Here is a 19,003-nt window from a genome sequence, read left to right on the forward strand (position 1 = left end):
TATAGGAAAAGGGGAATATAAAAAGAAAATATCTTTTAAGATCATATCAGAAATAAAAATCTGACCAAGAAAGTGAAATACTTGTGTACTGTAACTATATAAAACATTAACAAAGGAAATTGAGGATGATTCAAAGAAATGGAGAGGTATCCCAAGCTCTTGGATTGCAAGAATTAACATTGTTAAAATGACCACATTACTCATAACAATCTACAGATTTAATGTGACCCCTATCAAATTATGCTTGTCAGTTTTCACATAACCAGAAAAAAAGATCCTAAAATTTATATGAAACCATAAAAGACCCAAAATTACCAAAATAATCCTAAGGAAAAAATAACAAAGTAGGTGGCATAATCCACCCAGACTTGACAATGCTATAAAGATACATTAATCAAACAGTATAATATTGCCACAAAAACAAACATATGGATGAGTGGAGCAGAATAGAGATATCAGAAATAAAATCACAAACTTCAAATAAGGAGGTAAGAATATAAAATGACAGAAAGACTGTACTTGAGCAAATGATGTTGAAAAATTTGGAAAGGGTGTTGGAAAAGTTGCATGTAAATCAATAAAGTTAGAACACACCCTCTCATCATACACAAAAATAAACTCAAAATCTATAAAATATTTATTTCCTTTATGTTTTACAAAATTTTATCAAATATTCCTACTTTTACAATAAAATTATTTGACTTTATTTTTTACTTTTTCTCTTTTTTTATATTGACTCAGGTTTGCATTCTGCTACATGCTGTTACATTGTTTTTTAAAGAGTGCATGTATGCTAAGTCACTTTAGTTGTTTCTGACTCTTTGCAACCTTATGGTCTGTAGCCCCCCAGGCTCCTCTGTCCAAGGAATTCTCCAGGCAAGAATCCTGGAGTGGGTAGCCATTCCTTTCTCCAGGGGATCTTCCCAACCCAGGGATGGAATCTGGGTCTCCCACACTGCAGGCAGATTTTTTTTACCATCTGACCCACCAGGGAAGCCAATAGGAAATGTGATGCATATTAACAAGTATACTGCTTTCCAGTGAAATCACACTTGTTGCAGTTTTTGAAAGTAAGACCAAAGAGTTTACAAACATATAAACATGAGATCATTGACACAATGGACATGAGTTTGAGTAAACTCCAGGAGATACTGAAAGACAAGTTAGACTGGCATACTGCAGTCCATGCGGTTGCAAAGAGTTGGACACAACCAAAATAAACCGAGATAAATATAAGTGAAAGGAACAGGCAAACTTCTTTATATATTATTAGATTGTAGTTGAATTAAGTAACAAATTCTTTTATGAATGACTCAAAGCCACCCACAGCTTCTGGCTTGCTCTAATGAAAAAAAATATTATTGGGATAAGTGGTATGATAAAAAGAGGAAGACTTGGGTACGCACTCTGCAAAGAATTGTATTTAGAAAGATTACCCCCATAAATAGAATAAGAAAATATCCTATTTTTCAGCTGAAAACACTGGATAGACAGAAGCCACACAAAAAACTCTATGGCTTTTCCCTTCCCATCTAAAAGCAGGTCATAATATTTCCCTTTGGAAGGTGTCTACCAGTCCCAGGAGGAGAAGAAAACTCTTATCAGTGGAATCTGGAAGTTAATATCAAATGAAACTGTAAAATAAATCTATCAAAATACCACTGCTTTGCAACTTAGTGTCCCTTACCCTAGCATCTTTCTTTTTTAATATAAATTTATTTATTTTAATTGGAGGTTAATTACTTTATATCTTTCTTTTGTCACACTGCCACAGGTTATGATTCTTTTTTAAAAGTTATATATGATTTGGGGCCTAACAACTCCTGCATTCTGTTGGCATGAAGAAAAATGCGTAATAGAAGAGATATGAGTTTGATGTTTGTGCAGGATCTTACTTATGACTGTATCCTCAGAGATATTCTCTCAACAACTCTGAGAAGACAGATCTAAAGAGATAAGGGAGAAGACAGTGTGTGCTTATGATTATACATATATAAATGTATATGATTATATATGTATATGATTTTTGGCTAAAGAATGCATGTAATCAAGCATACATCTTGGTAAAAGTTTACTGCTAGACATGAAGAGCAGATACCACAGTTTATCCATTTCGTGCCTTCTCTATATTAAGGGGAGATGCAAAAATCTGGCTTCCTTAAAATTTTTTCAGAGACATAAATCTAACCATCTTAATGTTACATTTTTTTCAAAGCACAAAGTGCCTTATATTTGCTCTCAGGGTGCACTGGAGGTCAGCAACAAATGATTTAATCATTGTAAAACTGGATGGGGAGTATAATTCTTTGACATTTGTTTTCCTTTTGAAGACATTTAAACACATGTAAAAAAAATTAGAACAAAACATACATGATTTTATCCTGTGTATTTTCCTTTTGTTAGTTCAGTACTTAAGCTTAACCATAGGACAGAAATGTATAGAAGAACTTTTTACTCCCTGCAGAAGAGTGGTATACAGAAATACTTGTCTAATAACACAAAACATTTCACTGTTATTGTGAGAATTTGCATATTGCTCTATTATTCTGATGGCAAAAGAAGGGTTAGAAAAATGTTGAAGTATGGCATACATTTTTCATTTATATGAACCAGTGATTGTGACAATAGTTTCCATGAAAGTGTAAGATAAACAAAATAAAAACTAGGCATTCAGAAAAAATAATCTTGTAGTTTTAATATATACAGAAAATACGTAAAAATTTAAACTAAGAAAAATTTCAGGCATTGGCATGTGCAAACAATTCATGATTTAATTATATAATCTTGCCATTAAAAATAGATTGTTGAATACTCTGATTGCCTAAAACAGTGCTACTAATGATTTAATCTGCATATCAGTCAGCTGGGTATCTTGTTACAATGAATAGTCTCATTCAAGAGGCTGAGGTTAGATTTGTATTTCTTAACAGGTTCCCAGGTTATTCTGATACTTCTAGTCTACTAAATACAGAAAAAGAAGGCAAGCAATAAGCAATCATGTACAGACCACTTGTCATAAAAAGTTTTATAGACTATTAGTCTTTCAGCACTCCTTTCATCCTTTATGTTACTAAACTATACCAAAATTATTAAAAAATGTGAAGCATCTCCATTAACACACAAAAAAGAACATGATAATAGAAACATATTTTATTCCCCATTTTCCACTTTTCTGTTGCTCCAAAATGCGTTAGTACATGCTGAAATGATTATCTGCTTGAATATTTTATAAAAATTTAAGAAATTTGTTTTATCATGTTAGATATTCAATACTTGCATAGTCCAATTCTAAATCTTTCCTTCCATCATGTTACCTTTCTTAATATTTAAAATTATGCATATTGTCACCCTGTTTGTTTAACTTATATGCAGAGTACATCATGAGAAACATTGGACTGGAAGAAACACAAGCTGGAATCAAGATTGCCGGGAGAAATAGCAATAACCTCAGATATGCAGATGACACCACCCTTATGGCAGAAAGTGAAGAGGAACTAAAAAAGCCTCTTGATGAAAGTGAAAGTGGAGAGTGAAAAAGTTGGCTTAAAGCTCAACATTCAGAAAACGAAGATCATGGCATCTGGTCCCATCACTTCATGGGAAATAGATGGGGAAACAGTGGAAACAGTGTCAGACTTTATTTTTCTGGGCTCCAAAATCACTACAGATGGTGACTGCAGCCATGAAATTAAAAGACGCTTACTCCTTGGAAGGAAAGTTATGACCAACCTAGATAGCATATTCAAAAGCAGAGCCATTACTTTGCCAACAAAGGTTCGTCTAGTCAAGGCTATGGTTTTTCCTGTGGTCATGTATGGATGTGAGAGTTGGACTGTGAAGAAGGCTGAGCGCCGAAGAATTGGTGCTTTGGAAGTGTGGTGTTGGAGAAGACTCTTGAGAGTCCTTTGGACTGTAAGGAGATCCAACCAGTCCATTCTGAAGGAGATCAGCCCTGGGATTTCTTTGGAAGGAATGATGCTAAAGCTGAAACTGTAGTACTTTGGCCACCTCATGCGAAGAGTTGACTCATTGGAAAAGACTCTGATGCTGGGAGGGATTGCAGGCAAGAGGAGAAGGGGGTGACAGAGGATGAGATGGCTGGATGGCATCACTGACTCAATGGACGTGAGTCTGAGTGAACTCCAGGAGTTGGTGATGGACAGGAGGCCTGGCATGCTGCAAATCATGGGGTCGCAAAGAGTCGGACACGACTGAGCAACTGATCTGATCTGATCTAAAAATTTAAATTATCTAATATTTTCATGATATATTTCTAAAGAAATTCTTCATATGTGTTTATATCCATACATAAATAAACATTCATACTTAAGAATAGTGTCTGGCTCACTATATTTATTTAAGAAATGTTTATTGATCAAACTATTTTAAAGTACAAAATGATATATTTATGATAGACAATCAACCACATGGAGTAACACTGCCTCAGAAACAATTTTTGGCTTGTATTAATAGTTACTATTAAAGTGTAGATTTTTATAAAGTTGGCTGAACAATTGCTTAGAACTAGCCAGCTAATTTTCCCACTGTAAGTGCTTGTGAGTAGGAACTTCATGTATTTATCTCCTTATCACTATAGCTTTGCAATGAAGTATTCTTAAACACTAATTACCAAATATCTATTTCAGATGAATTCAAACCAAAATGTGAATTGCAAAAATATCCATATTAGGTAGCATCAATTTTATAATATAATTTTCAATATTTACCATTTGCATATGTAATGTGGTAATCCATTCTAGCTTTTTCATGTTAATTAATCTCTCAAATCTCCTGGATATGTCTGGCCAAGAACAATCTCTTTCTTTCTAGAACTTTTCTGAAGGCTTTCTTCACATCTTTGTTTCTTAGGGTGTATACAAGAGGATTTAAAAGTGGGGTGACCACACAGTAGAACACTGAGACTACTTTACCCATGGTAAAGTTGTGCTTGGCTGGAGGGCGAACATAGGCAAAAATAATGGTGCCATAATAGATGGTGACCACAGTGAGGTGGGAGGCGCAGGTGGAGAAGGTTTTCTTCTGAGCCTCTCGAGAAGATAGCTTGATAATTGTGACCACAATGTGTCCATAGGAAGACATAGTGAGAAGAAAAGAACTTAGAATCACAACAGAGGTACATGTGTAACCCAAGGCCTCCACCATGAATGTATCTGAGCAGGAGAGTTGAAAAATTGGTTCTGAGTCACAGAAGAAATGATTGATCTTTTGAGAGCCACAAAAATGTAAATAAGAGACAAGTACAGTAGGTAGAACAGGGGCAATGAAGCCCCCAATCCAAGATCCAGCTGAAAACCATAGGCATACCTGAAGATTTATGAGGAATGAGTATCTTAGAGGGTTGCATATGGCCACATAGCGATCATAGGCCATCACAGCCAACAGGATGCACTCTGTAGCCCCCATAGAGAAAAAAAAGTAGTACTGGGTTATACAACCAGAAACGGAAATGGTAACAACCTGTGAGAGACAAGTGGCCAGCAATTTAGGCACTGTGGCTGTTGTGTACCAGATCTCCAGAAATGACAAATTTCCTAAGAAAATATACATGGGTGTTTGGAGTCTGGAATCCGTGAGAACAATGAAGATGATGAGGGTGTTTCCCATGAGAGAGAGCAGATATACAGTAAGAAACATCACAAATAATGCAAGCCTTAGATAGAGAACACCAGAAAATCCCAGAAAAATAAACTCTGTCACTCTTGTTTGATTTGCCACATTCATATCTCATTGTCTCCAATCTGGAATGAAACAACAAAGCCAAAATATGAACAAGAAAGGAATATTATATTTTTACTTATTTGATGATAATAATGCACCCTTAAGAAAAATTAAAAATTAATGATGGGAAAAACATAATTGGCATCTTTAATTTGACATGATTTAGTTTATTTGATTTAGGAAATAAATCAGAGACAACAATAGTCTAATAATCCACTTTACAAATGAAGAAACTAAAGAAGTAAATTATTTTTCTAGCTATATAGTTTTAAGCGGTGGGGCATGTATTGTACCGGGTAGGTTGTTTTAATAAAGCACAGTTGGGATAATATATTAATTATGGCTATTGAAAGATAATAACATTTACCTATCTCTGAGGACTTTATATAGTAAACATTAGAAGAGGGTGAAGAAATAAAAAACATGCAAATCTGAGACCAGTGGTTGGAGGTGGTCAGTCTCAGAATAGAACTCCTAGGCCATGCAAGTGTCCATATGAAGACAAAGTATTGGCTACATTTTTACATTTATGAACGCTGTTACATGCTATCAATTAGGGTTTGGTGGGAGACTGGTAAATGAACAACTCTGTTTTCAGAACACAAAACAAAGAGGGAATTCAACACTTATGGAAAAGCATTTGTTCATATTTTTTAGGTGTTCTAACCTTAGCTTGTTTATTTAAAAAACGATTGCATTCACAAATTCTCATGCATAGTTTAAAAATAGTTTAAAAAATTATTAAATTCACACATTGTTTTGGTGAAAGTTTTCACTTTCATCTCAGGTTCAAACTATTTGTTAACAAAATGAGCCACTCATTATATACAAATAAATAATACAAATATTTATTAGAGAATTATCTAGCTTACTTTCAACACACTAACATTAAAAGAATGAGAAATAGAGCAGAGCATACATCACCACACCACATTGGGTTTTGACTAACACCCAGACTTAAACAGCGCTGGGAAGTCCTGTGTCGCAGCACATCTGGAGTCCCAATTGGGAAAAGGTCACAGGCAGTGTGTCTGCTACATGGGTGATGCTTCAGAGATTGCCATTTGGGGTTCCGGCTTATAATACCAGGATCCAAGCTGATAATCATCATCAATCTGTGACCAAATTGCAAGCCTGGTTTCACTTTAAAGCTGGTAGTTTTGTCATGTAAAACTTAGAATGCTGCTAAGCCTAGGCTTGGTTTGCCAGGCCCTCTCCAGGGGCTCAACAATCTCAAGATTCCTCCCCCATTTTATCTAAGGTGCTGCAAGTCTTGCACTCACAGCAGGCAGTCACTCCCAGTCATTCCTAGTCAGGACAGTGTCCAGGCAGGTTAGAAGAAAGGTCAGAGGCCTGTTCTGCTTTGTCTCTGAAGCCTAAACAAGACTATCTATTTAATTTCCCTAACAACACATCCATTCATCTTTCAGTGTCCATAGTGTTTGTTTCCATAAGTTGGCTAAGTTAAAGAACACTTAATATGAGATATATCTAAAGGGGGAAATAGAACAGGCTCCATCTTGAAAGCAGGACTCCATCTTGGGCCAGACTGTGGACTTTGAGCTATATGCCCAGTATCTATGGAAACGACATATCAACTGGAAAACCAGGCCCCCAGAAGGAAGAGCCCCAGGGCTCTCCATCTCCTAAAAGAATACCCTAATTATTTGTGTAACCAAATAGAATCATACATTCTATTCTGCTTATTGGGGTATGACTACAAGACTATTAATAATTGTCCACTGTTAACCACCTAGGCTTAAGGCTGTGAATCATGGGCTAACTTTGATTTATCTTTCTTTTTCCTTTGTTCAGCCTAGTTTCAGGGAATTTTGGGGAGGTGGGTTTGGACACATATGCTTAGGGTATATAAGGTTTTCACAAAAACTGGTTGGGGTCCTTAGCTAAGAGAAGACTCTGCCTTGGGCCTACCAGTGTAATAAACTGCATTCCACTATCTGCATTGTCCTTCTGAGTGAGTTTGTTTCCCAGAATACATGGCTACAACATATCCACCTAACAAATGTTTAAATATACAATACAGTATTTATGACTATACTTAAACCTTAAATATTCTTATAATTTTTTTAAAAGGAAATCTTGTTTTCAGAGAAACAATGTTTTTCAATAGTTATATTTTTATATACATGTGCTTTAGTACCAAAATACACAGATCATAAAATCAAATTATGATAAAAAATTGAATACCAATAATAAAAATGTTCTTATATATGTAAAACATATATAAGAAATGTATAAAATGTAAAACATTTTATAATGTTTAAAAAGAAGTTCTGGTGGTAAAAATACAGATAATATAGATCACAGTGAAAACAGCAGCTGAATGTAACATGACAGCAATATGGTTCATATCTAGATATTTCTTCATTAAACCTTTATGAACGTTTTGAATCATAAATCTTTTTTTCCCTTTTTGTTAAATTTAAATTTATTTATTTTAATTGGAGGCTAATTACTTTATAATATTGCATTGGTTTTGCCATACATCAACATGAATCCGCCACAGGTGTACACATGTTCCCCATCCTGATCCCCCCTCCCACCTCCCTCCGTGTATCATTCCTTTCGGTCATCCCAGTGCACTAGCCCCAAGCATCCTGTATCCTGCATCGAACCTGGACTGGCGATTCATTTCTTATATGATATTAAACATGTTTCAATGCCATTCTCCCAAATCATCCCACCCTCTCCCTCTCCCACGGAGTCCATAAGACTGTTCTATACATCTGTGATCTATGTCTCTTTTGCTCTCTCACATACAGGGTTATTGTTACCATCTTTCTAGATTCCATACATATGCATTAGTATACTGTATTGGTGCTTTTCTTTCTGGCTTACTTCACTCTGTATAATAGGCTCCAGTTTCATCCACCTCATTAGAACTGATTCAAATGTATTCTTTTTAATGGCTGAGTAATACTCCATTGTGTATATGTACCACAGCTTTCTTACCCATTCATTTGCTGATAGACATCTAGGTTGCTTCCATGTCCTGGCTATTATAAACAGTGCTGCGATGAACATTGGGGTACACGTGTCTCTTTCAATTCTGGTTTCCTCAGTGTGTATGCCCAGCAGTGGGATTGCTGGGCCATAAGACAGTCTATTTCCAGTTTTTTAAGGAATCTCCACACTGTTCTCCATAGTGATTGAATCATAAATCTTTTTATAGAAATGTGTATAGGGTTTATGCCACAGTATTTATGTTTTCTGTGGTGTACTGTTGATAAAGTACACTTTTTCAAGATGGGAAAAAAAAAAAAGCTTGAAGTTAGACCTTGTTAAACGGCTGTTAGGTCATTATGGTCAAGGGATAGTTTATGAGTCTTACTAACCTAACCTTCAGTTTTAGTATCCCAAAAAGTTTTAATCCTTTTTTGCCATTTTTATCTGATTAACAAAAATAAAATTGTGATTTTTGCAGGTGTAACACTGTTCGAAAGATTTTGAAAAATATGAGTAACAATTGACCTATAATTTATAATTTGAGGAAACCATTTAGAGGAAAGAACTGGGACAGACTTTTAAAAATATATTTGCTGAATTTGATTCTCTGATTCCAGAAGAAAAATATTAAAATATATATTATTCATGTCCAGACCAAGTGTCCAAAGTATATCTTATTGCCATTTTCTATATAGTCAATTGGGGAAGGCAATGGCACCCCACTCCAGTACTCTTGCTTGGAAAATCCCATGAATGGAGGAGCCTGGCGGTCTATAGTCCATGGGGTGGCTAAGAGTCAGACACAACTGAGGACTTCACTTTCACTTTTCACTTTCATGCATTGGAGAAGGAAATGGCAACCCACTCCAGTGTTCTTGCCTGGAGAATCCCAGGGACAGGGGAGCCTCTGGGCTGCCGTCTCTGGGGTTGCACAGAGTCGGACACGACTGAAGCGACTTAGCAGCAGCATATAGTCAATGGCATGGTACTTAGTCATGCTAAAAGATATCAATCACTATTTCTCCTAGCATTATTATCACTATTTTTCTAGTACTAACAAGAAAAGAAAAACCATTTGGAAAGAATATAAATAGAGTTTTGACAAGAGAATCAAATCAATGCCATACCCCAAAGCAAATACTTTTTCTTTTTCTGAAAGATATCACAGTTATTTTAGTCTGCCTTTAGAAAAACAGGGTTATACACTCTCTAGCTATGTATAATCTTAGCAAAAAATTGATATAGAAAAATACAATTTTAATTTATTTAGCATTTTTATAAAATTAAATATTTAAATATAAGGAGAAATATATTATTTATTTAATATTTTCATTGATAATATACATGCTAAATGAATTTCTGAGGTTGATTATTGTCTCAGATTACAGAAATAATGAAATTGCAAAAGCACTGCTATGTTACTCTCTAGACAAGTGAGAAATAACACAGAATGTATCTTGCCACGTATACTCACATCCAATATTTTGCTTGATTATTTTTCAGGAATGGAATAGTATTAATTATATATTCTTCAAATGTTCCTTTTCAACATAGCTATTAACTAGAGGACACTATATTCAATTATTTCATAAGGGAAATAAGCAAAGGGATCTCCTCCCTGCTGTCATTCGACGTGGCACATCCCTATGCTTTAGATAAATGCAAAATTCCCTTTGTGTTTTTCTCCCCTCAGTTTATTTTTCCCTGTGGCAGGATGTAGGGAAAGGCATGGTCAGAGATTCCCCTGTGAGAAGTATTTCAACTTCATCAATCTTAAGCCTTGGAGATATGTCCTCTATCTTGGGAAATTCACAACTATATCTTCTGAGGACTTTCCCAGGGTTAAGGTCAGAGTACTCTTCCCTAGGGGCCAAAGGAGGAACAAAGCAATTGTGGTGGCTTCATTAACTGTCACTATCCTTCAAAATATAATTTCAGAATTGTGTCTCTTGATATTTCAGCCACCGCAGAAGATCAATCAGTTCAGTCGTTCAGTCGTATCCGACTCTTTGCAACCCCACGGACTGCAGCATGCCCATACCATAGAAGATACTATTCTCTAATATGAATAGTAAAAACTGGGTTAGCATTGAGAACTCTTTATTTCCAATAGAAAATTACACAACCAGTAAAACGAACAAAAACAGCAACAACACTGACTTTAACTTTTTCTGTAGCAGATAACTAAAAAGCCTTTACTGGCTGTTTTTGAGTAACAATGCTGACCAGTATAATAGGTATAAATATCATGTCATTTTTCAGAGGTTTATATTACAGAAGTTTTCTGTGTGTTTTTTTCTTCATTGTTTTTTTCTAATTGTTGAATTCAAATAGATTTTTGTCAAAATATTAGCTAAATACAAAATACAGTGATTTAAAGCAAGCACATGTATTGACCACACATAATTTTTTTAAGTAAAAAAATAAATTAGAATGTTACTTAAACAAATGTTCTACTGCTGCTGCTGCTAAGTCACTTCAGTTGTGTCTGACTCTGATGACCCCATGGACAGCAGCCCAACAGGCTCCTCTGGTCACAGGATTCTCTAGGCAAGAATACTGGAGTGGGTTGCCATTTCCTTCTCATAATGTTCTACTAGAGCTTTCAAAAATTAATAGAAAAACAGAAAGCCCTGGAAACTGGGAAAAGATAATCTCTGAGTTACCATGTTATAATAGGATGATATCTAATATTTTAAAAAAATGATAAAGCATACAAAGCAGGAAAAAAAAAAAAACCCTAAAGGAAAAAAATATTCAGGTAACATTAGTAGCAAAGCTACTAATTTGAAGTACCTACTGAGATAGGGTTGCAAAGAATTGGACACAACTGAAGTGACTTAGCCCACACATTGAGATTTTAAAAGAACTGCCTAAAACTATGTTAAAATTGCTAAATCAAGCTCTGGGAAAAATAAAGGAAATCTGTAAAATAAAAGATAAATATGAAAAAGGATGAAAAATCAGGAAAGTGAATCAAAAAATTATAGATTTGAACAGAATGACTAAATGAAAAATTGAGCAGAACAATTCAAGAGCAGGTTCGAGTAGGTACAGTAGCAGAACATGAAGATAGGCAAATTTTTATTGAACCTGAAAAACAGAATTAAATAAAAATTTAGAAGAATAATTGGAGCTTAAGAAAACTCAGGAATACTATCTAGTGGACCAGATTATACTTTATATGTATCTAATAAGGATAAAAGACAGAGAAAATGGCAAAATAAATAAATACATACTTGGGGAAAAAGGACATAATTTTTCATATTTGATGAAATACATGAATCTAAAAACACAAGAAATTTAGGTATTTGAGCAAGACACAATCAAAGAGATTCACAAGACACATTTTAATCAAGTGCAGAAAGACAAAGACTGATTCCAGAAAGCAACAAGTGAGAAGTGAATTTTCATGTACAAGGGATTCTCTGTAAGATTAACAATCAAATTTTCAAAAGAATTAATGGAGGCTGGAAGGCAATCAAATAACAGTGTTTTAAATGCTGGAAGAGAAAATCTGTCAAACTAGAATTTCATATCCTGTAATATTGGCTTTAAAAATGAGGAAGAAATTAAGACAACCTAAATAAATAAAAGTTGAGAGATTTTATAACCACTAAATTTGTTGCATGAAAAGCCAAAGTGAATTTTCTAATTGAACTGAAAGGAAACCGGGCAATAAATAAGTACATTGCAGAGAAATTTTAAAAATATAAAAAATGTCAGATACCTGTGCACATGAATAAAAGAAACATAACCACTACCAAGGGAACATTTCATGCAAAGATGGGCTCGATAAAGGACAGAAATGGGATGAACCTAACAGAAGCAGAAGATATTAAGAAGAGGTGGCAAGAATACACAGAAGAACTGTACAAAAAAAAATCTTCCCGACCAAGATAATCACGATGGTGTGATCACTCATCTAGAGCCAGACATCCTGGAATGTGAAGTCAAGTGGGCCTTAGAAAGCATCACTATGAACAAAGCTAGTGGAGGTGATGGAATTCCAGTTGAGCTATTTCAAATCCTGAAAGACGGTGCTGTGAAAGTGCTGCACTCAATATGCCAGCAAATTTGGAAAACTCAGCAGTGGCCACAGGACTGGAAAAGGTCAGTTTTCATTTGAATCCCAAAGAAAGGCAATGCCAAAGAATGCTCAAATGACCGCACAATTGCACTCATCTCACACGCTAGTAAAGTAATGCTCAAAATTCTCCAAGCCAGGCTTCAGCAATACGTGAACCGTGAACTTCCAGATGTTCAAGCTGGTTTTAGAAAAGGCAGAGGAACCAGACACCAAATTGCCAGCATATGCTGGATCATGGAAAAAGCAAGAGAGTTCCAGAGAAACATCTACTTCTGCTTTATTGACATGCCAAAGCCTTTGACTGTGTGGATCACAGTAAACTGTGGAAAACTTTGAAAGAGATGAGAATACCAGACCACCTGACCTGCCTCTTGAGAAACATATATACAGGTCAGGAAGCAACAGTTAGAACTGGATATGGAACAACAGATTGGTTCCAAAAAGGAAAAGGAGTACGTCAAGGCTGTATATTGTTACCCTGCTTATTTAACTTCTATGCAGAGTACATCATGAGAAACACTGGGCTGGAAGAAGCACAAGCTGGAATCAAGATTGCCGGGAGAAATATCAATAACCTCAGATATGCAGATGACACCACCCTTATGGCAGAAAGTGAAGAGGAACTAAAAAGCCTCCTGCTGAAAGTGAAAGAGGAGAGTGAAAAAGTTGGCTTAAAGCTCCCCATTCAGAAAACTAAGTAAGATCATGGCATCTGGTCCCATCACTTAATGGGAAATAGATGGGGAAACAGTGAAAACAGTGTCAGACTTTATTTTTGGGGGCTCCAAAATCACTGGAGATGGTGACTGCAGCCATGAAATTAAAAGACACTTACTCCTTGGAAGGAAAGTTATGACTAACCTAGATAGTATATTCAAAAGCAGAGACATTACTTTGCCAACAAAGGTCTGTCTAGTCAAGGCTATGGTTTTTCCAGTAGTCATGTATGGATGTGAGAGTTGGACTGAGAAGAAAGCTGAGCAGCTGAAGAATTGATGCTTTTGAAAATTGTGGTGTTGGAGAAGACTCTTGAGAGTCCCTTAGACAGTCCATTCTAAATGAGGTCAGTCCTGGATGTTCTTTGGAAGGAATTATGCTAAAGCTGAAACTCCAGTACTTTGGCCACCTCATGCAAAGAGTTGACTCATTGGAAAAGACTCTGATGCTGGGAGGGATTGGAGGCAGGAGGAGAAGGGGATGACAAAGGATGAGATGGCTGGATGACATCACCGACTCAATGGACATGAGTTTGAGTGAACTCCAGGAGTTGGTGATGGACAGGGAGGCCTGGCATGCTGAAATTCATGGGGTTGCAATGAGTCGGACACAATTGAGTGACTGGACCTAACTGAACTGACTGTATTTTTAGTGAGTAATTGCAATTTTTGTTTTCTACATATTTTCAGAGGAAAATGCTAAAAAATGAATTAACAGTTATATCCACACAATATGCAAAAATATAGTTTGAAACAATAATAACAAAAAGTGAGGTGGAAATGTTATAGAAGTAGAATATTTAATATTGAAATTAATTTTGCATAAATTCAAATTTGATTGCTATAAATGTTTAAAGACTTAACCTCCAAATTAGCAATAAAGGAAATATCAATAAAATATATGCAAAAGAAATAACAAAGGATATTAATTCAGTTTGCTAAAAAAATTAAACATAAGTAAGGGCAGTTTTGAGGAGATGAATTATAAGAGAGTGGACTAAACACTAAAAAGAGCAATTGGCAGACATAAATCTTTTTATCAATTACTACATTGTATATTGATGGCAAACTATACATCAAGACAGACACGATGAAACAGTATTTTTAAAATTATCTTTTTATATGTTGTATACAAAGTACTTATTTTAGATGCAAAGATACAAATAGGATGAAAGTGAAATGATAGAAAATGTATTTCATACAAAAAGTAATCAAAACAGAATTGAATTCTTTAAATTAATTTTGTTAATTTAAAAACAAATATGTTAAAAGAACATGTCTTTATATATTAATAAACTATCAACTCAAAAATAAACGGCAACAGTTATATACATATTTCCACTACACAGGAAAACCTCAGGCTATATGACACAAACTTTGACAGAAATAAGAATAGACAATTCTACACTGTAAGTGGGGACTTCATTACCTCATGTTTAATAATACAATAGATAGAGAATTTCAACAACAACAACAACAAAGAACAATAAAAATTAGAGGGCTCAGACAGCTCAATACATCATCTAAAATATATAGAACAATCTAACAATATAACTAAAATATATAGAACAATCTAACAATAGAAATCACATTCTTCTCAAGTGCACATAGAAAAATTTCTGAAATGGACCATATGGTAGATTACAAAATAAGTCTCAATAAATTGAAAACATATTAGTATTGCACATATACCTTATTCAATCACAATTAAATAAATCTGGGAAATTAAAAACAAAGGTTAAATTAGAAAATTCACATTATAAATAACCAATGGGTCAAATAAGATTTCATAAGAAAGAGAAAATATTTAGAGATGAATGAATAAAAATAGAGTATATCTAAACTTTTGAGATATAGTAGAGGCAGTTCTCAGAAGAAAATTTATATCTATTAATGCCTACGGTAAAATGAAGAATGTTATTAAATCAACACTGTAATTTCATTTTTTGCAAAAATAGAAATAAGAGGGAAATAAGCCCAAGGCAATTAATAACACAAGGAAGAGCATATTAAATGGTAGAAAATAGGGGAAAAAAAGAAAAATAATCTAGAGAATTAATAAAACCCAAAGTTGTCTCTTTGAAAAGACAAAGTGAAAAAATTTTCAGTTAACATGAGTAAGAGAGAAGCCACATATATGTGAAATTCAGAAATCAAAATGATAGTATCAGTACTATCCTTAGAAACCAGCACAATTCTATAAAGCAGTTAGTTATCTTTCAATTAAAAAACAAATAAAATAAAAAAAAACCTGAAAATGTTTATAAGAGAATACTATAAACAATTTTAAGAATGGGTCAATAGTCTTCATGAAATGGAGACATTTCTAAAGCACCAAAACTAACTCAATTTTTAAGGAAAAAAATTAGAATTATGGCAAGTAAATAGATTGATTCAATATTCAAAATTTCAATCAAATTAAAATACAGTACTAGATAGCTTTACTGATGAATTCTAGAAAGTATTTGAAAAAAAAATTAACATCTCTTATTCTCAAGCATACTCAAGGATGTCTGACTCCAGGTGAATAATCACACCATCATATTTATCTGGGTCATTAAGATCTTTTTTGTATAGATCTTTTGTGTATTCTTGCCATCTATTCTTAATATATTGTGCTTCTGCTAGGTCCATACTGTTTCTGTCTTTTAGTGGGCTCATCTTTGCATGAAATGCAAACCACAGACTGAAACCACAATCACAGAAAAGTAACCAATCTAATCACATGGACCACAGTCTTGTCTAACTCAATGAAATTAAGACATGACGTGTAGGGCCACCCAAGATGGACGGGTCATAGTGGAGAGCTCTGGCAAAATGTGGTCCACTGGAGAAGGGAATGGCAAACCACTTCAGTATTCTTGCCTTGAGAACCCCATGAACAGTATGAAAATGCAAAAAGATAGGACACTGAAAGATGAACTCTCCAGGTCAGTAGGTGCCCAATATGCTACTGTAGATCAGGGAGAAAAAACTCCAGAAAGAATGAAGAAACAGAGCCAAAGCAAAAACAACACCCAATTGCCAATGGGACTGGTGATGGAAGCAAAGTCTGATGCTGTAAAGAACAATACTGCATAGGAACCTGGAATATTAGGTCCACAAATCAAGGCAAATTGGAAGTGGTCAAACAGGAAATGGCAAGAGTGAATGTCGATATTTTAGGAATGGATTGGAATAGGTAAATTTAACTCAGATGACCATTATATCTACTACTGTGGGCAAGAATCCCTTAGAAGAAATGGAGTAGCCATCATAGTCAACAAAAGAGTCCGAAATGCAGTACTTGGATGCAATCTCAAAATGACAGAATGATCTCTGTTCATTTCCAAGCGAACCATTCAATATCACAGTAATCCAAGTCTATGCCCCAACCAGTACTGCTGAAGAAGCTGAAGTTGAACCATTCTACGAAGACTTATAACACTTTTTAGAACTAACACACCCAAAACAGATGTCATTTTCATTATATGAGACTGGAATGCAAAAGTAGGAAGTCAAGAATAACCTGGAATAAAGGGCAAATTTGGCCTTGGAGTACAGAATGAAGCACGGAAAATGTTCATAGTTTTGCCAAGAGAATGCACCGGCCATAGCAAATACCCTCTGTCTAGTCTCTATACAGTCAGCAAAACAAATACCCTCTATGCAGTCTCCATACAGTCAGCAAAAACTCTATACAGTCAGCAAAAACAAGACTGGGAGCTGATTGGCTCAGATCATGAACTCCTTATTGCCAACTTCAGACTTAAACTGAAGAAAACAGGAACATACACTAAACGATTCAGATGTGACCTAAATCAAATCCCTTATGATTACACAGTGGAAGTGACAAATAGATTTAAGGGACTAGATCTGATAAACAGAATGCCTGATGAACTATGAATGGAGGTTCATGACATTGTACAGGAGACAGGGATCAAACCCATTCGCAAGAAAGGTAAATGCAAAGCAGCAAAATGGTTGTCTGAGGAGGCCTTACAAATAGCTGCAAAAAGAATAGAATCAAAAAGCAAAGGAGAAAAGGAAAGATATACCCATTTAAACACAGAGTTCTGAAGAATACTAAGCAGAGATAAGAAAGCCTTCCTCAGCGATCAATGCAAAGAAGTAGAGGAAAACAACAGAATGGGAAAGACTAGAGATCTCTTCAAGAAAATTGGAGAATATTTCATGCAAATGAAATAAGGGAACGTTTCATGCAAAGATAGGCTCGATAAAGGACAGAAATGGTATGGACCTAACAGAAGCAGAAGATATTAAGAAGAGGTGGCAAGAATACACAGAAGAACTGTAGAAAAAAGATCTTTACCACCCAGATAATCACAATGATGTGATCACTCACCTAGAGCCAGACATCCTGGAATGCCAGATCAAGTGGGCCTTAGGAAGCATCACTATGAACAAAGCTCGTGGAGGTGATGGAATTCCAGCTGAGCTATTTCAAATCCTAGAAGATGATGCTGTGAAAGTGCTGCACTCAAAATGTCAGCAAATTTGGAAACTCAGCAGGGCCCCAGGACTGGAAAAGGTCAGTCTTCATTCCAATCCCATAGAAAGGCAATGCCAAAGAATGTTCAAACTACTGCACAATTGCAGTCATCTCCATACTAGTAAAGTAATGCTCACAATTCTTCAAGCCAGGTTTCAACAATATGTGAACCGTGAACTTCCAGATGTTCAAGCTGATTTTAGAAAAGGCAAGGGAACCAGAGATCAAATTCCCAACATCCGCTGTATCATCAAAAAAGCAAGAGACTTCCAGAAAAACATCTATTTCTGCTTTATTGACTATGCCAAAGCCTTAGACTGTGTGGATCACAACACACTGTGGAAAATTCTGAAGGAGAAGAGAATAATAAACCACCTGACCTGCCTCTTGAGACTGGACATGGAACAACAGACTGATTACAAATGAGAAAAGGAGAACGTCAAGGCGATATATTGTCACCCTGCTTAGTTAACTTATATGCAGAGTATATCATGAGAAACGTTGGGATGGATGAAGCACAATCTGGCATCAAGATTGCTGGGAGAAATATCGGTAACCTCATATATGCACATGACACCACCCTTATGGCAGAAAGCGAAGAAAAATTAAGAGCCTCTTGATGAAAGTGAAAGAGGACAGTGAAAAATTTGGCTTAAAGCTCAATATTCAGAAAACTAAGATCATGGCATCTGGTCCCATCACTTCATGGCAAATAGATGGGAGAACAGTGGAAACAGTGGCAGGCTTTATTTTATTGGGCCTCCAAAATCAGTGCAGATGATGATTACAGTCATGAAATTAAAAGATGTTTACTCCTTGGAAGAAAAGATATGACCAATCTGGACAGCATATCAAAAGCAGAGACGTTACTTTGCCAACAAAGGTCCATCTAGTCAAGGCTATGGTTTTTCCAGTAGTCATGTATGGATGTGAGAATTGGACTATAAAGAAAGCTGAGCAACAACAAATTGATTCTCTTGAACTGTGGTGTTGGAAAAG

The 19,003-nt window shown here is 35.4% G+C and overlaps 1 protein-coding gene across 1 annotated transcript; it reads right to left on the minus strand.

Moving 5' to 3' along the window:
• Positions 1–4,782: 4,782 nt before the first annotated feature.
• Positions 4,783–5,742, minus strand: LOC102268708 (olfactory receptor 6F1). The gene has a single exon (XM_005897697.1). It carries the CDS (start codon positions 5,740–5,742, stop codon positions 4,783–4,785), a length of 960 nt encoding a protein of 319 aa, XP_005897759.1.
• Positions 5,743–19,003: the final 13,261 nt, after the last annotated feature.

This window comes from Bos mutus, chromosome 7 (genome assembly GCF_027580195.1).
Source record: "Bos mutus isolate GX-2022 chromosome 7, NWIPB_WYAK_1.1, whole genome shotgun sequence".
In the NCBI taxonomy this organism is placed as follows: domain Eukaryota; kingdom Metazoa; phylum Chordata; class Mammalia; order Artiodactyla; family Bovidae; genus Bos; species Bos mutus.

What these genes read in the sequence shown, in the direction of transcription:
- LOC102268708 (XM_005897697.1), bottom strand. Translation starts at nt 5,742, where the DNA reads ATGAATGTGGCAAATCAAACAAGAGTGACAGAGTTTATTTTTCTGGGA.